Below are 22,016 nucleotides of genomic sequence, written 5' to 3'. Positions count from 1 at the left end.
GTAAGTGTTAACTTTTGTCGCAGCTCTCCTAGGAGCAAGCCGGCCAAGTCGCCATCAGCCAGAGTCCTGCTGGGGAGTAGCGCATGGATGTCCCTAACCAGGGGCCCAGTATCCTCAGCCTGTCCAGTGCCAAGAGCCAAATGGAACGTAGATAGGAAGCCTGCCCTGGAGTCTCCGCCCTACTGTTAATTTTAGGAAAACAAACAAACAAACAAACAAGAATGACTCCGTAATGACGGGGAGTACCCTCGCAGGCACTCGGAAGAGGAATTTCTCTTAATACTCTCGTTAGAATCCAGGGCGGAGTTTCTCACTCTCCTCCCCTCCTTAGGAAGAGGCCAAACCCTTAACTCCTACCGCATTACCAGACTGAAAAGTCCTCCCTGAGCTTTGGTTTCTGGGCTTCATTTATTCCTGACTTTTTTTCTGTTGTCTGTGCTGCTTTTTCGCCACCTTTCTTTTGGTTCTATTTCAGTGCCACTGTGTCGTCCGTTTCATAGCTTGCCGGTAGGGGATCCATGAGGGGGACACTTTTCCCCTGGACGGGGCTGCACATGCCTGTAACCGCGCCCCTCCCAAGTCCCTGTGACAGCCAGAAAGCGAAGGAGAGTCCCCAGTTCCCATCACCAGCGATTTTCGTCACTACACCACCCTTGACAAATGTCTTAACCTTTAACGTGTATTAACTAACAACATGCGTATTCAAATGCTGAGACTTTTTCCAGACGCATAGCTGCTTCTCGGGCTCTCTCCCTACCCAGCAGCCCTGTTATTCGCGGCAACCCCCAGATAGATCTCATTTTGGATTCGCCCAGGTTGAAACCCATGGACCATGGGCCGCGGATACCAACATCGATCCTCCAAGAACCATTTGCTTGCACATTTTTTTTAGCACAAGCAAGTCTCAACCGAACGTTAAGACACATATACAAAAGAAGGCCAGACTCAAGAGCGAGAATTACAAATGGAGCCTGGAGAGAGTACTTTTGCTTGTCTAACATTTTTTTCCTTCTTCCTAGTGTATATCAACCTCATGTTTGGTGTGTTATCTTCGTTGCCTGGTAAGAGATTTTCTTGGCTTGACTGAAATTTGTGGAAGGGCCAGAGGACGGGGGTGACCGTTGAGAAGTCTAAAATGTGGGGAATTTGATTTCTGATCCCAGATCTGTTGCCCATTTTGTTTGAATCCTTTTTCTTTGATTTTCTCAAATACTCTTTTTTTCTCTAAGGAGCAAAAATTAGCCAAATTTGCACATTTGTCTCTCAAAACTCTTCAAAGACATTAATACAGAAAGAAAGAAAGAAAGAAAGAAAGAAAGAAAGAAAGAAAGAAAGAAAGAAAGAAAGAAAGAAATTAACACCAGGGGTCATTTTAAAACTCCTTAAAAGAATATTCAATTTCAAACCCCTTAATCGAAGAATGAGGAGGCACAGACTATGTCAAACAGAGAATGATCGAGAAATAACTTCCCCTTCATTTGCATTCTTCCACATGCTGTCTGGTACCTGGTGCCAGAGAAAGGAAAATACTTTTTTTTTTAAACCAAACATCTTGCCTACATCTATAAGCCTGTCCACATAATCTCACTCCGCATCAACTCTGTGTCCAACCTTGTGATGAGCGCAAGGGATGAAGAGTTCGCAGCCAAGAAACAAAGTCCTAGGTCTGAACCACAGGCAACTTAGAGGGTCATAAAAATTGAATTTGAAAAAAAAGAAAGAAAAGACTTGAATTTGAACGGGATTTGACCGCTGTAGCTTTCGATCTCACTTGCCGCCACCTCTTCCCAGCTGCATTACATTATATAACTCAACTGCTCAGTTTCACGGTCTGTAGAATGGGTCTCTTCCGAGCACTGACTTCAGCATTGTTGCTGAGGTTAAGTGCCTGGAAAGGGCCAGTCCAGGCATGCGTTATCTGTCCCTTCTTTCCGTGACGGGGGATTAAGTGCAATGGGAAGGTCAGTGGAGGGAAAGCAGGCAGTGGGCTGAGCTGCTTAGGGAGACTATAGGCAGAGTTGGAGTTGAGATGAGAGAATGAGGTGGACACAGATCCTTTTGATCCGATGAGCCGCTGTGAGTCCATGATAACTGAAGTTTCCACGGCGCTGGGTTCTGGTTCCAAAGCTTGCCTGCCCTAACGATGTGTTGCTCATGAATTAGTTACGTTACTTCATCTCTCGTGTCCACTAGAACCATGTCCTTCCCGTGTTCCCAAGACCCTGGGGCTTCTCTGCTGGGCATGTGGGCTCCAGATCCCAAGGGACAGACTGGACAACCTTGGGTTCCAGATTTCAGTGTTTCTTTTTCTTTCTCCTCTTTCCTTTAGATTTGTCAGATAAATCTTGCACTTTCAAGGTGACATTACGCAATTTCCGGGTCATCTTATCATGGGAATTAAAAAACCATTCGATTGTACCAGATCACTATACATTACAGTACACGGTCATAAGGTTGGTTTGGCATTTCATTTTTTTCTTGCTAAATATATTCTTTTTCTATTAACTGGGGAGTAGGGAAGGGTCATGGTCTTCCTTGTGATAGAGCGCCTCTCTTCTCTCCCTCTCTCTCTGCTCTGAGCTCAGAGCTTTAAAAGTCCAAGTCCACTTTTAATCAAATTCAGTTCGTTCACAACCTCAAACTGGTTTTGACAAAGCTTGTATTTATAATCATTTCTACAGGTCAGAGCCACATAAGCAAAATAATTACTGTGTATGCTTTTCATAATTATTTCGCTAACTCAGTCAGTCTGGACATGTAAAGCACAGTTTTTTAAGAAATGAATGAATGAATGAATGCACTGTTTTCTGAGGACAGGAGTCCAAAGATACGGTGACCGTATTGATGTTGGGTTCACATTTCTTTACTCAGGGAGCCCTGTGGCACATCAGAAAGCTGCCTGGCTCAGACCAGGAGAGGCCAGGTCCACAGTCTGGCTTGATCACTGATCGGCCGTGACCTTGGGGCACAGAGCTCGGCTTCTCGGGGCCGACTGTGCTACGTCGGGGTGGCTGCAAAGTTGAATAACATAATGGATGGAGCCCTCAATGGCTCTCCTCTGCCGATGTCTCATGTCACCCTTCTAAGCTGTTGCTTTGATCCAGCTACCCCTCCGAATGTTCTTTGGTTTGCTGTTTATTTGGCTAATAGCTGTTACTAGTACCGACTGACCCGGCAGAAGGCCTCTCGCGAGTTTCTCTGGTGCCTGCCAAAGTCATCGTTTCTGTCTGCGTTAGGCGGTCACGTGTACCACCCACTTAACCTTTCTGAAGCTCAAGAAATCAGATGTCTCTGTTGTCCCTACGTAGCACAGGCTGACTTGGGACGGGACCATGTGATCCACAGCTGGAGAGAGGGTTTCAGGGAGGACAGTCATGTGGGGACAGGGAGATCTGGGGCCTCTCCCACGAAAGCATAAGGTTTCTCATTCATTCACCCAGCAAATATTTACTGAGCACCTAACGCATGCCAGGGGTCGAACCATGAACCAAAGTCCTTGACCTCCTGGGGCCTAGAGCAGATATTCTGAAAGTAGGCAGAGATAGCAATAAACAGATGTGGTCAGTGCTGGTAAACAGGGTGCAGAAAGATAAAGACAGGACGAGGAGAGAGAGGGTGGACACGACGGGCTAAGGTGTTCCATTTTAAATAAGGTGGTTAGGGAAGACGACTTGATGCAGTGGTATTCGGGCAGAGCCATTAAGAAATGAAGAAGGCGGGCGGTTAGTGGATTCTCATCGCATAAATGCTGACGTTTTCCTTTGATCATTTCTTTTCCTTTCGAAGTATACCAGACCACATGAAGACTGTGGAGCACTGTTCAAATATCACAGCAACATTTTGTGACCTAACGGATGTGTGGGAGGTCCTGTCCGAGACGTACGCCGTCACAGTTGATGGATTCAGAGGGAACACAACACTGGTCACGTGTTTCATCGATTTCTTCCTGGCAACACACAGTGAGTGGATCTCTCTTTATCATCCTCATCCTCATCCTCATCATCGTTATCAAGATCATCAATATTTGCTTTGCCATGAAATAGAAAGTTCTGCAGAGGGTGTCTCAGATTTAGGGCGAGGGGCACTGCCTGACCCTGGTGCTTTCCTAGCTCTGGAACTGTGAAGGATTTACTTTGCTTCTTTGAGCCTCAGTTTTCTTTTCTCAAAAGTGGGTTGATGACCTGTACTTTGCAGAAGATTCCTCTATGCCTGTGTGAGGCAGGCATTCCGGCAGCAATGGCCGCTACTTTCTGGTATATTTCAGAACCCGACGGGAAGTAGGTAGTGAGGTCCAGATGGCCTGTATCTGAGCTGTTGCAACTCTTTGGGCCACTGTTTTCCTTAATACTGCAACCCCTCCCCCGGATCATAACCCAGTAGCTCTTACCTACACCATTGCCCAGACTCAGAGAAGACGGGAGCCCGAGAGTGGGTCTGCCTCTCTCTTCTTTTCCTATGACTGGAGTCAGCTCCCTATGGCACTTGCGTTAACAGTCCCAGGGTCAGTGGTCCTCAGCCAGACTCCAGCACTTTTTCAGTGGCCTAATGTGCCACCTGTTTCCAAGAGAAAGATTGGACTTCAGCTCCCTGTTAAAGGCTATGTGAGTGTCCCCTCACACATACATGCTTAGCAAAGTGATAATGACCGAATGCCACTGTCACAAACAACCTAGATAGGAGATTCACTAGAATTGTGTGTATATGTTTATGTGTATGTAGAAATCTACATATCTGTGTGCATTAAAAAAAAGAAAAGAAAGAAAAAGCACAATTTCTAGATCATGGTATTCAGACTATTGCAGAAACGATGTTAAAGTCAGAAAGATGTCATTTTTCAAGACTCAAAATGGTAAATATGAAAAATATGTAAATACCCAGGTTTAGAGGAAATGCAGGGAGTGTACTGTGGCATGGTCTTTCTGAAAGAATTTGGCAGTATGTATTAAAACTTTAACACCTGCCTGCTCGAATCCAGAATTCTTCGTTAATAATTAATCCTAAAGAACAATCATGGACAAATGTCATGATTTAGCTCCAAGAATGCTCATTGATGCAATGATCCTATTCAGAAAATTTAGAGACAACCTCCTATTTAAAACAACAAATCAGCTAAATTATGGTACAGCCAGCCACTTGGTTGGCTGAGAGAAGAAAGTTCCAGAAGGAGAAAGTGACCTATGGGTCAAATGCTATAAATGGGACACGTTAGATGAGGACTATGGATTAACTATTGGTTTTAGCAACATGGAAGTCCTGGTGAATAGAATCAACCATGCAAAGTCATGATGAACATCAGGGGTCAGCCAACTTTCCGTAAAAGGCCAGAAAAGAAATACTTTGGACTTTATGGGCCACACATCATACACTATATCACCTATTCTTCTTTCATTGTTTTGCAACCCTTTCAAAACAAAAAACCACTCTGAACTGGCAGCCTGTGCAGAACTCCAACCCACAGGCCAGTTGACCAGCCCTCGATGGAGGTAAATATGCATTAATATGTTTATGAAATGAGTTAAGTGCACTATATACCATGCAAAACTGTGGGTAAGAATGATTTAATTTTAGTTTAGTTGTGTGTGTGTGTGTACAGTCGTTCAGTTTATATACGTATGTATATATTTACACTCACACACTATAGACAAAAGACGATTAACCACATTCACGGATAATTGCCTACTGTGTTTTCAGCTATTTCTACAATAGTTGGGTATTATTGTAATACGAAAAGAAGTCATTTTTACTTTCATGTTTAGAATATAGCCTGAAAATTGGGAAAGACTGACTTCCATCCCAAAACCTGTCCTCCGTTTCTCCATTAAGCAAATCACATCACTTTTATGGTTCTCAGTTTTTCACCAATCAAACAAATACAGCCCATGCCTCAACTAGGATCATAGGTGGGTTAAAGAGAAGATAGTTGTCAAGAAGTCAGGTTGTAATACGGCGCTGGGAGCGGTACGGTTAGACACTGGGATTTCTTTCTGGTTTTGTTTTCTAAACAGTATCCTTGGAGCCGCCGGAATTTGATATCGTTGATTTTACCGACCACATTAATGTCCACGTGAATTTTCCACCCGTCATGCCCAAGATACTAGATGGCAAAGTATTACAGTTTTACTTACCACTCATCATCGAAGAACAGTCAGGGGGGATTGTCAAGAAGGTAAGTAGTCAAATGAGTTCTGAGTTGGCCATGAATATATTTAACTCTCTTCTTTAGAAAAAGACACATGTAATGACTGGAACAATTAAGGGTAGAGGGTCTGAGGTCTAACTTCAGGAAAGAAGTCTCCATAGTTTGTTCATTGTAGAAATATGCTGACTTCGCCCAGCAGTGTGGTCTTCTTTCGAAGAAGAAGTCACATGCACAACATCAGGGGACACACAGGGAAGAGAAGGGAGTGTGGTGTAGACCAAGAGAATGGCTAATTTCAGCACACACCAGGGCGAAATTCCACGTGGTGGAATGAATGAAAGTAGACTCTGCTATCAGAGCAGGGTACATGGGCATGGCCCTTGGCCAAGTATAAACCCTTGCACGTAATACCAGCCTGCAAGTTATCAGGGACAGGGGCTTTCCAGGCAGAGGGCCCCGGAAGTCAGAGGTCCTGAGGCTGGAGTGGGCCCAGTGGATTTGAGAAACAGCAGGGAGCTGGAATGGAGTGACCAAGACAGGAAAATAGAAGGAGGTGAGGTCAGGGGAGTAACAGGGCCCGGATCTTATAGGGCTTTGTGGGTCTATATCTTCGGAGTGTCAGGAAGCTACTGGAGGACCCGAGGCTTTCCCAGGGCATTCTGCCTGGTGTATTGAGACTAGATCATAGGGGCCAAAGGTAGAAGTTGGGAGACCAGTTAAAATGCTATTATGATGGTAATTACACAATAGGAAATTATATAATTGTCATTTTCCCTTTAATATCCGCTTGGATTATAATCAACACCCTAATCCTTTGATTAGGAAAAGGGTACAAAAATAACAGAGGGAAGAAATAAGCTTATGGAACTCGAAGACTGTATCAAGTTTCTTTAAATATCATAATCCAGTCACATCTAATTTATATTCAACCCATGAGCTACTAACTCTGTTTGAGATTATTATGTCTAAAATAAGAGCGTTATGCTTATTAAGATAGTGACAACACTGTAAGGGGAAAGTAGTGATGAATGAGTATCTTCTTCATCAAAGAAAAGTAGTCTTTGGACTAAATTAGATCAAGAAAAAAAAAAGAGGCTACTCGTGGAATCCAGGTGACAGCTGGTGGTGGCTTGGACCGCTTGGCAGTAATGAGAAGTGGTCAAATTCTGCATAGTCTTGCAAGTGGAGCTGACAGTATTTTTGGATGGATTGGATGTGTGGTGTGGTGAAGAAAGAGACCAGAGCACCTCGGTAGATGGAGCTTCCATTCATTAAAATGGGATAAATTACAGAGGAGGAGGTGGTTGGTTGGATCTCAGTAGCTTGGATTTGGATATATCAGATTTGAGGTGCCCACAAGGCATCCAGGAGGAGACATTGAGCAGGAGTTGAAGGCTCCAAGTCTGGAGTTCAGGGGAGGGGAGAGATGTCCGGGGGAGTCATTGGCTTCTTGGTGTGTATTGATACCTTGAGACAAGGCGAGACCACCTGGAAGTGGATATGCAGAGAGAAGATGTTCAAAGTCAGAGCCCCAGAGGACTCAAAATGTAGAGGAGCAACCAAAATGGGAAGGAGCTACCAGCTAGGTAGGAGGAGAAGTAGGTGAGAGTGATGTCCTGGTGGCTGAGAGAAGAAAGTTCCAGAAGGAGAAAGAGATCTACTGGGTCAAATGCTATTAATGGTACATGTCAGACAAAGACTATGGATTGACTATTGGATTAAGCAACATGGAAGTCCTGGTGACCTTGATAAGAGTGATTTCAGTGAAGTGTCGGGGCAAGGATCTGGTAGGAATAGATTCCAAAAAGAGAAGGAAGTGAGAAATTGGAGACAGTGAAGAGAACGAATTCTTCCAAGGAGTTTTTCTAGAAGGAGAAGGAGAGATACTCTGGTGGAAAGTGAGGTCAAGGGAGGGACACTTTATTTATTATTTTTATTATAATGATTTTTTATTTTATTATGTTAGTCACCATACAGTACATCCCCGGTTTCCGATGTAAGGCTCAATGATTCATTAGTTGTGTATAACACCCAGTGCACCATGCAATACGTGCCCTCCTTACTACCCATCACCGGCCTATCCCATTCCCCCACCCCCCTCCCCTCTAAGGCCCTCAGTTTGTTTCTCATAGTCCATAGTCTCTCATGTTTCATTCCCCCTTCTGATTACCCCCCCTTTCTTTATCCCTTTCTTCCCCTACTGATCATCCTAGTTCTTATGTTCCATAGATGAGAGAAATCATATGATAGTTGTCTTTCTCTGCTTGACTTATTTCACTTAGCATTATCTAAGGGAGGGACACTTTAAAGTGGAAGAAGTTACAGCACGTTCATGTGCAGATGGAATGTACCAGGAGGATTGGTGGAGCCATGCTGTAGAGGAATTGAGGATGGATGGAATTTCATGAGTGCAAGAAGGGGTTGGCCTTGGCTTGGAGCAGGGACTGTACATCCGAGGCACAGTGGGGGAGGCAGAATGCTCAGGCGCAGAGGCATATCTGTTTGCTCAGGGAAACAGGAAGCAAGCATTGCAGACTTCATCAGGATCTCACAATAGCAACACCAGGCGTGGGACCCAGATATTCTGACTCTTGGCTACCATTGGCTATTCCTCTGCCAGGAAGTCTCTACTTCTCTCCCCCTTTTCTTCTCCAGTGATTGTTGGCCATGGATGAGATTTTAGTTTGTTAGGGCGTTTTCTTTTTTCTTTTCTTTTTTTAATTCTTCCTCCTTCTAAACATAAACTTACAGAAAAACATTATTACAGAAGGCCATATTTGAGCTGCTAGAAATCCTAATTCATAGAACTGTGAGTATTTTGAAAACTATCAAGTGTTACGCAGAAGTTGTTTTTCTTGAAAGAACCTTCGTGTCATCTCTTTAATTCCAAAATGGAACGGAACTACCTGGGAAGGAAGAGGCAAGGTGTTTTAAGGGAGAAGATGAGAAATTAGCAGCCACGGTTCTGCCACAGACAAGCTGTGTGGCCTTGGAAAGTTACCTAACCACTCTGAGCGGTAGTTTCATCATCTGGAGAATGGGGATAACGCCAACTTTGTGGACGGTTTTAATAATCACGTTAATTAATATATATGAAAGCACTTCTGAAGTGTAGATACGTATCATTAATGAAAAAAGGTAATCTCCTTTTTCTATTTTCTCATTTTTGCAAGGTTATCTTAATGCAAGACAAAATAATCTTGTAAAAATGATGTCACGGAAACCTTTATTCCTCATTGAAACTTTTTCTACTCATTTATAAAATGAGATTGCCAGAGTAGATTTCATGGTTTGAAAGTATGCGTGGTATACGACACATACATGCAGTTTTGTCATCAGTTGCTGGCCCCAAATAACTTAAAAATCGTGTTTCCTTTCAAGCCTACAATATTTCTACCCCTGTGTAAGATTTGAAGACGAATCCCCAAAGAGACTTTTCCGGCCTGCCTCTAAATGAAATTCTCACTCAAAGTCTTCCTGCCTCTTTGCTTCTTTTCACAGCATAACCCCACACTAGATGAAAATGTCACTGGAAATTTCACTTACGTCATCGACAACTTACTTCCAAACACAAACTACTGTGTATCTGTTTATTTTAAGCATAGAAATCTGGAAGAAATACATAGATCTCCAGTAAAATGCACCCTCCTTCCACCTGCACAGGACACAGGTATGAGTTTTTAAAAATTCATGTGTTGCTTTTACTCTGCGGGAAAACCTATTTAATGAGAAGAATCTGAAAATCATAGAGCACGGAAGGTATTTCTTCCCCTGAAAGCACATCACAGAGATGTGTCTGTTGGTCAGTCTCAGCTATGTGGTAGAGACACTTTGAAGGCGCCATACCAGAGGGACAATCCCATATCTAACTTTATAAAGTCACTCCTATTTGAGGGAGTCAGGATGAAATTCAGTTCCGGATGCCCTTAGCTTGGCCGTTACTCCAGCCAGGTGCTGGAGGAGGCAGGGTTGCTGGAAGCAGTTGCAAGCAAGGTATCCAAGAGAGGGTCAGATTATGGAGGTGGGCGGTGGCTCATCGAGGTGGCCTGCCTCGCGGCTCGCAGGTGCAAGGAAAACTCACCAGTGTGAATGAGATAGTCCCTGACAAAGGCAAACCTAAACTTGCATATAAATTCTTGATGACTGTAGCTCTTACAAAAATGTGAACCCCCAGCAAATTTACATACTTATGTCCTAATATCAGTTCTCCAATATCAACTAGGTGTCCAGCTATTCAATTCATTTCTGATACTCCCTGGAGTTAGTGTAGACCCCCCAAGTGAAGGGGCTCGGTCCCCCAAGACTGCCTCCTTTGGGTGCGGGCTGCAAGGCCGGCCACCAGAACTTCTGTCCAACCTGGCCACAAATCCAAAAGTTCCCACGACCTCCCTCCAGATTTAATAGGGCAGGAGCTCCGCCCCTTGGAGTCAGGGGGTTACCACCCTCCCAAAACTGCCGTGTGTTCACCAACCCAGAATCTCCCCAAGCCTTGCTCTCCAGAGTTTGTACTGGGTTTCATTACGGAGGCGTGATTGATTAAATCATCACCCATTAGTGTCTAAATGCGATCTGCAGCCCCTCTCCCCTCCCCAAAGGTCAATGAGGCCAGAAGTTCCCACTCCCTAATCACTAGGTTGGTTTTTCTGGCGACCAGCTCCCATCCTGGAGCTCTCCAGCACCCTGCCTTGCTCACCTCGTTAGCATGAACTCAGATAGGGTCCCCAAAAGACACTCCTATCACTCAGGAAACTGATGTTCTGTGCCAAGAACTAGGGGAAAGACCAGATATTTTATTTTATTTTATTTTATTTTATTTTATTTTATTTATTATTATTATTATTATTATTATTATTATTATTATTATTATACCATGATCTTATAAACAAACAAAACCAATTGAATGGAGAAACTCTGCTTCTCCTCTGCTCACGGAATACTTCTGCATTCCATTGGTGTGGGGGGGTTTCCCCAACCAAGCAATCCTTCCACACCAGCTCAGGGTCTCACAATTTCACTCAATCCCAACCCTATCTACCCGGAGTTAGAGACTCAGTCTCACAAGACTGCCCCCACCGCCACTTCAAATGCCAATTGCCCCTCAAAGTTGTCACCTGGGTGTCGGACCGACCGGCAGTAAATCGCTGATTCTCACAACCCCCTCCTTGGGTTTGATAATTTGCTGGAATGGCTCACAGACCTCAGGAAAACAGTTTCTTTACTGGATTCCTGGTTGATTACAAAAGGATACAACTCAGGAACAGCCTGGGTGGAAGAGTTGCCGAGGGCCAGGTCTGAGGGAGCAGGGAGCCCTCTGCCCTCTTAGAGCGAGCACACCACCCTCCCAACTTCCCAACCCAGAAGCTCAGAACCCTGTCTTTTGAGGGTTTTATGCAAACTTCATTGCAAAGGTAGGACTGATTAAATCCTTTGTCATTGGCAATTAATTCAACCTCCAGTCCCTCGCCCCCAGAGGTCCAGGGGTGGGATCGAAAGTTCCAACCCTCTAATCAACAGTTGGTTCTCCTGGCAACCAGCTTCCATCCTTAGGGGCTTTCCAGAAGTCATTTCCTCAACAGTAAGCTCAACTGTGGTAGAAAGGGGCTTGGTAGACACTCTTTCACCTTCCTTGCTCTTATCACTTAGGAAATTCCTAGGAAATTTCAGAGCGCTAATGCCAGGAACTGGGGACACAGACCAAATATATATGTATTTTTTATTATAAATCACAGTCTCACCAATAAAAACTCAAATTAGTAATATGACACGACAGACGGTGGTTTGCAGAAACTCAGTCCCCACCTGGAAGACGAACGTTAAGTCTGAGACCAAAGGCACGCCTTCTTTGGAGGTTGACATGTTCTGAGATGACTCAGTTTCTCCCTGGCTTTTCTGTTTCACCTCCTAAGAAACAGTCGTGCAACAACACGTTGTCATGTCATTTTGTCTTTACTTGCTGTGAACACATCATTTTACATATTAAATCAGGCTCCCTTCTTGTATCATTACCCAAGTCAGTGCAAGTACAAGTCCTCACGATCCAAATATTTGATGTCTCAATTCTTACTGTCTAAAACTCAGGAACCAAGAACACTCACATAACATGGACTCCTCACTGTCCAGACTGCCATCTGAACTACCTTCAACTAGCCCAGCTTGGGAACCAGACAGGTTTGGATGGTGGGAGATTCTTGACAGACAACCTGGGACCGGTGTTAATGTCCTCAGACTCGGGGGAGACCCCCGCTATCTTAGGGGAGTACTCATCTGGGGGAGGCTAGTCCAGAGATCTTGAGAAATGTCTCCCCTCTGGTCAAGTCCTAAATTAACTGCTTGGCTCTTTCAGGAACACGTTGAGGGAAAGCTGTGTCCATCCATTTGACAAATATTTATTGGGGACCTACTATGTGCTGGATTCTCTTGTAGATGGTGGGGAGACAGCAGTGAACAAAACAAATAAAATTGAACATCCCTGACCTCGTGGAGCTTACATTGCAGCAGAAAGATGGAAAAACAAAATTTAAAGGGCTACTTGCAGTCAGAAGGTTGAAATTTTTCAAAAGGAATTTTGATGACAAACTTAAGGGGCACTCAGGAGGACAGAGTGGGTTCGGTAGAACCCTGGTGTGGCCGAAGTCCAGACTCAGGATGATCCAGTTGTTTCTTTCAGACAAACTCTTCTTTTCCACCTCTTCCTGCCTGTAGGGCCTACTGTTAAATAACAGACATTCAAATAAATTTTAAAGATCTAATTAGCTCTATTGAATGGTTTGAGAATGGGGAATCTGGCAACATCGCATCTAGCAAGTAGAAAGGAGCTCCAAAGGGCTTCAGAAAAGGAAAGGTTTTTAAAGTCAGGACAGGAAAGTCACACGGAAGAAAAGCATTCTCAAGTGAGGTCACCTCCCTTTGGGGGACAAAAGGGTCTTATTATATTAGGTGGATTACCTTGTGGTTCCGAGCAGGAAATTCCGGAATGACCAGTTAAGATTACAGTCCTGGGGGAGGTTGAAAATGCAGTCAGGTTAGGTGTTAAGCCTCCGTGTGGTGGTGTGGGCCAGGCATAAGTGACTCCATTTTGGGCGTGGAGTTTTGTTTTGTTTTTTAACAATACGAACAGGTCACGTGGCAATTGAGCACTTGAGATGTGGCCAGGATGGCTGAAAACTGAGTTTGGTGGGGTTTCTTTTCAATTTTGGTAATTAGTTAAATTTTTTTAAAGATTTTATTTATTTATTTATTTGACAGAGAGAAAAGGAGAGAGGAGAGCGAGCACAAGCAGGGGGAGAGGCAAGCAGAGGGAGAAGCAGGCTCCCCACTGAGCAGGGAGCCCGATGTGGGACTCAATCCCAGGACCCTGGGATCATGACCTGAGCTGAAGGCAGACGCTTAACCCACCGAGCCACCCAGGCGCCCCTCAATTTTGGTAATATAAATTTAAATAGTCATGTGCAGCTCATGGCTACTGTGTTGGAGAGTGCAGTCAACGAACATTAGAAACTGGAAGATAGAGGCGCCTGGGTGGCTCAGTCAGTTAAGCCTCTGCCTTCAGCTCAGGTCAGGATCTCAGGGTCCTGGGATCGGTGGGCTCCCTGCTCAGCAGGGAGTCTGCTTCTCCCTCTCCCTCTGCCCCAACCCTGCTTGTGTTCTCTCTCTCTCAAATAAATAAATATAATCTTAAAAAAAAAAAAGAAAAGAAAGAAACTGGAAGACGTTTTACTTTGGAAAATTAAATCTGCCACTTTTATCCTTGGAAAATATGTATACTCGGATTCCATCCCATTCTACTGTGTTTAACAACAGTTTTTCTAACGTTTGCTCCTTCGGTACCTCATTCCATCATCAGCCCGACGTGCGTTTATTCCCATCTGTGATCATTTATTGAATTTATTTCAAAATAAAGCCATTTCATTTTTCACCAACAGGATCATCAGAATCTGCCAAGATAGGAGGAATAATTACTATGTTTTTAATAGCTGCTGTCTTCATAAGCACCATTCTAATACTGAAACGGGTTGGTTATATATGCTTAAGAAATGATTTCCCCAAAGTTTTGGTATGTAGTCTCTTTTTAAGTTTCTATCTTTATTTTTTATCTTAAGGATTTTTATTATACTCTCAAATATTTTCACAGCAGGAAAAAAATCCCATTTTCTAAAAACACCAAGGTGTTTTATCGCTGAATAATACCTGAATGTATATGTATCTATATTTCCATTTTCTGTTTTCTGTTTATACTTCACCCCCATAATATTTTTAATGATCACCTAGTAGTCCATAGGCATTAATGTATTCTCTTTCCCTTAATCATTTTCCAGCTATAGGGCATTTGAAATGATTTCTTTTCCTTTCTTTTTCTTCTTTGGCCTTTATGAATAACGCATCATGTTTCATTAACGTTTTTTGTAAAGATCATCTTTCAGTTTGGGTTATGTCAGTGGAACGTGTACACAGGTAGATTTATCTTAGAGAAAGATAAAGGACCCATTTATAATGTCAGTGGCAACGTGTAGGTGTCCACATTTCTCCAAAGCTCTGCTGATACTGATTAATCGTTTTTACTACTTTGGTTCATGTATCGTGTGTATAAAGGTTGCCCACAGTTGCTCTCACGTGTGTTGCTTTAATTATTAGTGAAACCAACCACTCTGTCTGTGCTTCCCAAGGTGCGCACTTGCTGCTCAGAGCCTTCAGCAACTCAGACAAGTTTGAGTACTGATCTTACATATTTCCAGAACCTTCTCATGTCTTTTTTTTTTTAAGATTTTATTTATTTATTTGACAGAGATAGAGACAGCCAGCGAGAGAGGGAACACAAGCAGGGGGAGTGGGAGAGGAAGAAGCAGGCTCATAGCGGAGGAGCCTGATGTGGGGCTCGATCCCACACCGCCGGGATCATGCCCTGAGCCGAAGGCAGATGCTTAACCGCTGTGCCACCCAGGCGCCCCTCTCCTCATGTCTTTTGACACATCTGCCCATTATGTATCATTTTCTCTATCCCATTGCTGTCTTTCCATATTCATGTTATAGTTTTTCATTCAGAAAGATCTCATGTTTCTATGTTTGAACTCATTTCACATTTTTCTTCTCATTTTTTAACAACCACCTATTTAAATATTCCTCCATGGTCGATAAAACTGTACTCTTCTTTTTCTTGTTCTTATTTGTTCGGGGTGGGTTGGCGAGGGATTGTTTATTGGGTGGTGTGTGTGCTTTGGGAAATTTTAATTACAACTGGTATTTGAACCCAGCCGGCATTTGGCTGTGCCTTAGGAAGTGTAGATGGCTCTGTACTGCCTTTCATCCATACCGTGATCCCTGCCTTTCAAAAATGGACTTTATTTTTAAAGATTTATTTATTTATTTGAGAGAGAGAGAAAGCGAGCACGTGAGTGCTTGCGTGCAGGGGGGAGGGGCAGAGGGAGAGGGAGAATGGATGGATGAGCGGGGAGCCCAACGCAGGGGTCAGTCCCACCACCCTGAGATCGTGACCTGAGCTGAAACCAAGAGTCAGACGCTTAACCGACACTTAACCGATTGAGCCACCCAGGTGCCCCAAGAATGGACATTTTTTATCCTCGGTGTAAAATATCATTCAGAGTCTTTTACGCCAGCAGCCAGTTGCAGCCTTATCTCAACTTTAATCCACCTGTCTGCCTTCTATTTATTCCTTTGGCCTTCAGCGTTTAGGCAAACCCTACTCCAACCCCTATTTCTCACCGCAGCTTTGAGATAAAATGGCCTTTAGCACCACACCCATTCCCTCCTAGATAAATTCTCCCCCTCGATTACCTAAACTGGTTACTAATCCTCCCCCCAGGTCTTCCTGGAGTTCCTCCCCTCCCTAAAATGCATTCAAATTCTATGCTAATTTTATATATGAATCTGTTATTTATTGCATTGACCCAAGTACTGAGAGGAGGTGTTGGTAACTTATGTCTTTCTAGTATTCCTCCATTAAAAATTGTTACTCTATGGACCCTGGGAAACAAATTGAGGGTTTCAGAGGGGAGGGGGTGGGGCGATGGGTATTAAGGAGGTCACGTGCTGTGATGAGCGCTGGGTGTTACATGCAACTAATGAATCACTGAACACTGCATCAAAAATTAATACTGTATACTATACAGTGGCTAACTGAACATAATAAAAAATAAATAAATAAAAGGGAGAAAGGTAAATGACTAAAAAAATTGTTACTCTATGTTTAAGTAAAAACTCTAGGAATGGCAAACAGAACACTCAATGCCTAGTACATTTGTGTATATGTGTTTAATCAGAAATACATGTTAAGGGGCGCCTGGGTGGCACAGCGGTTAAGCGTTTGCCTTAGGCTCAGGGCGTGATCCCGGCGTTATGGGATCGAGCCCCACATCAGGTTCCTCCGCTGTGAGCCTGCTTCTTCCTCTCCCACTCCCCCTGCTTGTGTTCCCTCTCTCGCTGGCTGTCTCTCTCTCTGTCAAATAAATAAATAAAATCTTTAAAAAAAAAAAAAGAAATACATGTTAAAAAAATTTTTAATGGCACCTTTTTTATCCTTTTTTTTCTTTTCACTTTCTTTCGCTTTTTTGGTTTTTTGGTGTTTGCATTTAACAAATATTTATTGAGTACCTACCATGTGTCCACATGCTGTAGGCACTAGGGATACAGAAGTGAACAAAACAGACAGAAAATCCTGCCCTCGTAGATCTTAAAGTCTGAGGAGTAAGGGTAGAGACAATGATAATTTATAGGTGATATAACTGGTGAAGTAAAAACCTCACATGAATCTAGAGATCAATTATTAAGATTAATAAGTTTAACAGGGTTGGTACATATGAAATAACCAACATAAAAATAAACATGAAGCTGCTTTTTAATACCCAAGAAATTAAATCTACAAATCATTGTGTAAAGCTCTGTGAATCTTCACAAACTCAGTGTACCCATGTAACTCATGCCTAAATCGAGAAAGAGAATATAATCAGCCTGCCTGGAAGTCTCTCTCCTGACACCTTCTAGTAAGTACCCCCCCCCCCACCAAGAATAACCACTGTCCTGATTACTAACAGCATGGATTAGTTTTACCTGGTTTTGAACTTGGAATCCTACAGTTCAGTGGCATCATACAGTTTTTTAAAAATACCATTAGAGAGGCACCGGGGTGGCTCATTCAATTAAGCGTCTGCCTTCAGCTCACTCAGGTCATGATCTTGGGGTCCTGGTATCAAGCCCCACATCTGGCTCCCTGCTCAGTGGGGAGTCTTCTTCTCCTGCTGCCCTTCCCCTGGGCTTGTGCTCTCTTCCTCACTCACTCTCTCTCTCTCAAATGCATAAAATCTTTAAAAAAAATTTTTTAATAAATAAAAATAAAAATACCATTACAATAGTAATGAAAAATATTCTTAAAACGTTTAAGGAATCAGTCTAATAGAAGACATTACAGGTCCTTTGTGGAGAAAATTATAAAACCTTATTGAAAGACATTACAAAAATTTGGTCAAGTAGAGAGCCCAGAACCAGACCCACACATATGGAAACATGACTAACGATGAGTAAATATTGCCATGGGGAAAGGATTGGCTGGTCAATAAATGTATCTATATGGGAGAAAATGAAATTGGGTCTCTACCTCACACCATACACAAATATCAGTTCCGAGTATATTAAAGACTAATGTGAAAGGCAAAACTGTTAAAGTTTTAGAAGGCATGGTAGGAGATTCTCTATGACCTTGGGGTAAGGAAGATTCTCGCGGACACAAAAAGGAGAATCATGAAGAAGAACATCGATACATTTTTTTTTACATTAACATTAAGAATTTCTTTTCATCCAATGTCATTGATGATGTAAAATGATAAACCACAGGCTAGGGGAAAATACATATAACAAATAATCATAATAACATAAATAATCAACAAATAATCAGCATCCAGGTTATGGAAAGAGCTCCTATGACTCAATAAGAAAAAAGATGAACAACCCAATAGAAATGTACCCCAAAGCTGGGTTAGGTAGAGTAGGGGAAGAGCAGGTTTGTCAAATTGGGGAGCCCAGGTAGGCATAGGAAAATAGAGTATCCAGCTGTATCACCGCAGTGCTCTGTTCTAAAAGCTGGAATAGAATGAGTTCTGGGAGTCTTGCCATTCTCACCCCTGACTTTAGGGATCTTCTACACCTTTAAGGTCCAGGGGACCCCGATGGAATTGGCTCCCTAATGTCTCTCCTCACCCACGGTTCCCTGACACCCCTTAAGAATGTCTTGGCAATCCCGAATCTGAGTGGATTGATATCCCCTCCCCCGACATCCAAGAAGCTGCAAGGGGAGCGCAGTAGGAAGGAATGGAAGCCAGAGCCTCGTCTCTGCTGCACGCAGCCTACCTAGCCCGAAATGCAGCCTCCCCGCCACCACAATGCATGAAACTTGGGCAAGTTTTTTCGACCTCTGCGCCTCATTTTCTCTCCTGTAAAATGGGGAGAAGAAGCGTAAGCCTACTTCTTGGCATGGTTGTGGGGGTAAAATGCATTATAACACGTAAGCAGTGGGACCCAGCAAATAGTAAGTAAACACTACATAATTCTTAGTTCTTGTTACTCATATTGCTGACATCATCATTACCCTTCCTACCCCTGTGCAGTTACTCTCGTTGAGTTTTATTATGTCAAAAAGTAAAGAACAAACAGAATTGATTCTCTCTCTCTCTCTCTCTTTTTTAAAGAATTTTCATAACATGTCATCCTGGGTATTCCCTGAGATGCCACCATTGGAAGCAGTGGCTTTCGTGGAGGTGATTCACATTAACAGGAAGAAGAAAGTGTGGAATTACAGTTACGACGACGAGAGTGACAGCAATGATGAAGCAGCCGCCCCTCTGACAAACACAGGTGGCTATACCAAGCATGGGCTGGTGGGTGGGCTTCTGGGTCCCACCTCTGCCTCCTCGGCCACCTGGGAGGACCGCCTGGAGCCCGACACCGAGGAGCGTGACCTGTCCGAGCCAGAGGCTGACACTGACCCCCTGATGGCACTGGGGACCAACCCCGGGGGGTCAGAATGCACCAGTGGGGCCTACGAGGGGAGAGGGAAGCTGCTGCAGGACCCCTTTTCTAAGGAGGACAGCAGCTCCACTGAAGGGTCTGGGGACAAAATCATCTTCAATGTAAATTTAAGCTCTGTGTTTGTGAGCGCCCTCGATGATGACGACTCAGAAGCCCCTCCAGCGTCACCAAGTTTTCCAGAAGAGACATACAACCTAGAGGATTCCCACAGATTGGAAACAAGTTTTCTGGAGGCCCGCGGGGAAGGGACACAGCCACCCTTCCCCACACCCTCTGCAGAGTGTCCGTGGCCTGAAGTCGTGCTTTCCGATATAAGTGACAGTTCTGAGTCAGGTGTTGACACTGGGGATGGCTATATAATGAGATGAACCCCCCAAATATTTAATTAATGTGGACTGACAAATACCTCCAGGGTTTCCCTCCCTGCACCGTCACTTTCTCCTCTGTGGTCTGCAAGTGTTCCTGAGGGAACGTGTTGGAGACCACAGTTGCCTCTCCGTGGTTCCTGGTGATGTCGTCTATGCAAATTTCATGCAAATTACCGATATGGGAGGGGAGTCCTAAGGCAACCAGGGTATCCTTCAGTGCACTGTTTACCTGTCCTCGGTGGTTTTCAGGGGTGGTCTAGGGCCCTGCAAGATTTCTGGGAAATAATGAAATTAGCCAGGGTGGGAGTGGGGAGAGAAAAGAAAGACACTCATTCAGGAGGGTTTGGAGCAGGAGCAGTCAGCAGTGTTGAGTCCAGCAGGCTCAAGGAAGGAGCCAGAAAGCAGGCAGGAAAAGAGGAGGAAGGGAAGGCAGCCAGAGGGAAAAGCAGGGGACCCACAAAGAAACAGAAGCACATGTTGGAAGGAGGGAAGGTCCAGCCCAGTATTGAGCTCCTCCCACATGTCACATTCTGTCACCTACACGCAGAGAATTCGACACTCGGCCACTTGCCCAGTACTCCTCAATTTGAGTGAGGAAGACAAACTCACACACATAAATAACTCTAGCGTCAGGCAGGTGACTAATAGGAAACATTCGCATGAGCGAGGGGGATAGAATCTCAGTGCCAAATTTTAAAATAAAAAAAAAAAAGAGCGAGAGAACAAATGCAAAATTGTTTCAAGGTCTTCAGAAGAAATAAGACACAAAATTCCTGGAGAGCCTATTTAACAGTTGAAGAAGTGCTGTGTGCCCTGATTCCAAGTGTCCTATGTGTGACCAGAGTGGATGGGGGGAGGCAGAAGGGAAGTTCTAGAACATCGTGTAGCAAACCAGACAAGAACTGGGACTCAGGTCTGACTCTGCTGCTATTAACCTGTGTGACCTTGGGTACCTTGCTTAGCCTCTCTGAGCCTCAGTCTCTTCATTTAGGAAATAAGGGGATTGAACTAGGTAATCTCCAAGATCCAGTGGTGCTAGGAGAAATATTCGAAAATACAGGAAAGAAGACTCCAGTGGAGGTGCTACAACCCCGAGAGGCCCCCAGGGTGAATCAAATGTGTGGGACCTCCTATCTCATTCCCCTCGCCCCAAGAGCAGGCTTCTCAGACCTTTCTTCTAAATCCATTCAAAAGAGGGACAACAACAATAATGAGTTCAAGGACTTGGAAGAGATTATTTTTATAACTGTTCTAAAGTAACTCAAAGGAGAGGGATGTGAGAGGTGAGGGGGTTATTTAATGACCTGATGAAATCCCATAGGGACTTTGTCCTGTGAAGAGTCCAATTTTCTGCCCTCTTAAATCATCTCTCATATTTTGAAAGCTTTCCAGAGTGATGTTTTGGAATGCGCTTTTTATGGCTGTTTTATGTGTGTGTGTGTGTGTGTGTGTGTGTGTGTGTGTGTGTGTGTGTGTTTAAATTTTGTATAATTGTCTGAAGTTGGTGAAGGATAAATACTTTTTAATACAAACTTGGTAATGTCTTCAGAGTTGTTTCTCATTAGTGTAAAAATGCAGCCGCTTTGTGGTTCTGCTGGCATCTCTAGGGTTAAACAAAAGTCTCCCTGTGTGCGGTGGCCAGCAGGGGCCAAGGGAGCATCCACCCTCTGGGGCTGTGTTCCTGGTGGTCAGATGTCAAGCAGCGCCTTACATCACCCTGTACTTACCCTGCTCTGGGATTTCCAGCCTCACCACCGCCCAAGCTTTGAAAGAGGAAATTAAACCTCTCTCAAGCAGTCTTGTGAGAATAACAGGTTTTTGCCCCGTAAGTGACTTGGTTTTGTGGTGTTTATCCGTGGGCGGGAGGGGGTAAAGAAGACCCTTTCAAACAGTCTTCGCTAATGGAGTGCTTTAAAATCAACCTATTTACAGGGAGAGGGGATCATAGGGAAAACTTGGAGAAAACTGAATGGTGTCAAGAAAAACCACCACCACCCATAACCCCAGATAGAACCTCTGGGTGGGCGTTGTAATGTATTTATTTAACTTGGAAAAGCATGCAATCAATGTTGGGGGCGTGTCTCCCCAATCGGGGCACTGTACGTACAGTTCTGCAACCGTTTTACTACTGGTGTTTTCCACCCACCCGTTGGGGGAAACAAGGTCCCCTTCCTCCTCATCTCCCCACTACCCGCCCGGGCCCAACCGGCCAGGCCCCCACGACACCGCGGGTCCTCTACCCGCGCAAAGCGCCGCGCTGGACCCCGGCCGGGGCGGGGCCCAAGAAGGGGGCGGGGCCTCGTCTCACCCCGCCCCTCCAGTACCCGGAAGCTGCCACCGCGCGGGGCGGGGAGGACCCGCCGGCGCTTTGGGGCGCTGGTACTGGGGCGCTTGCCCGGCGGCTGCCGCCGTCCCCCAAGCGCCTTCCCGGCTCCCGGCGCGGCGATGCCGCGGAGCCTGCGGAGCTGGCTGGGCGG

General features: G+C 44.5%; 1 protein-coding gene across 4 annotated transcripts in view; it reads left to right on the top strand.

Annotated features, from left to right (window-relative positions):
• Window positions 1-21,075, top strand: part of IFNAR2 (interferon alpha and beta receptor subunit 2) — a 30,979-nt gene extending 9,904 nt beyond the window's left edge. For 2 of the 4 annotated variants that reach the window (XM_040621017.1, XM_008701829.2), the window contains 7 exons: window positions 1,020-1,061; window positions 2,330-2,453; window positions 3,787-3,959; window positions 6,006-6,166; window positions 9,641-9,809; window positions 14,062-14,192; window positions 18,832-21,075. In XM_040621017.1, coding sequence (XP_040476951.1) covers window positions 1,020-1,061; window positions 2,330-2,453; window positions 3,787-3,959; window positions 6,006-6,166; window positions 9,641-9,809; window positions 14,062-14,192; window positions 18,832-19,539 — 1,508 coding nt within the window. In that variant the 3' untranslated portion in view covers window positions 19,540-21,075. Of the gene's footprint in view, window positions 1-7; window positions 1,062-2,329; window positions 2,454-3,786; window positions 3,960-6,005; window positions 6,167-9,640; window positions 9,810-14,061; window positions 14,193-18,831 lie in introns of those variants that run through there. The other 2 variants (XM_040621018.1, XM_040621016.1) reach the window with 2 other exon arrangements.
• The last annotated feature ends 941 nt before the right edge of the window (window positions 21,076-22,016 follow it).

The sequence above is a fragment of the Ursus maritimus genome, unplaced genomic scaffold, assembly GCF_017311325.1.
Source record: "Ursus maritimus isolate PB19 unplaced genomic scaffold, ASM1731132v1 scaffold_4, whole genome shotgun sequence".
NCBI classification, from domain to species: Eukaryota; Metazoa; Chordata; class Mammalia; order Carnivora; family Ursidae; genus Ursus; species Ursus maritimus.
Note: the sequence above shows the minus strand (reverse complement) of the source record. Positions and strands in the feature narration are given on the sequence as shown.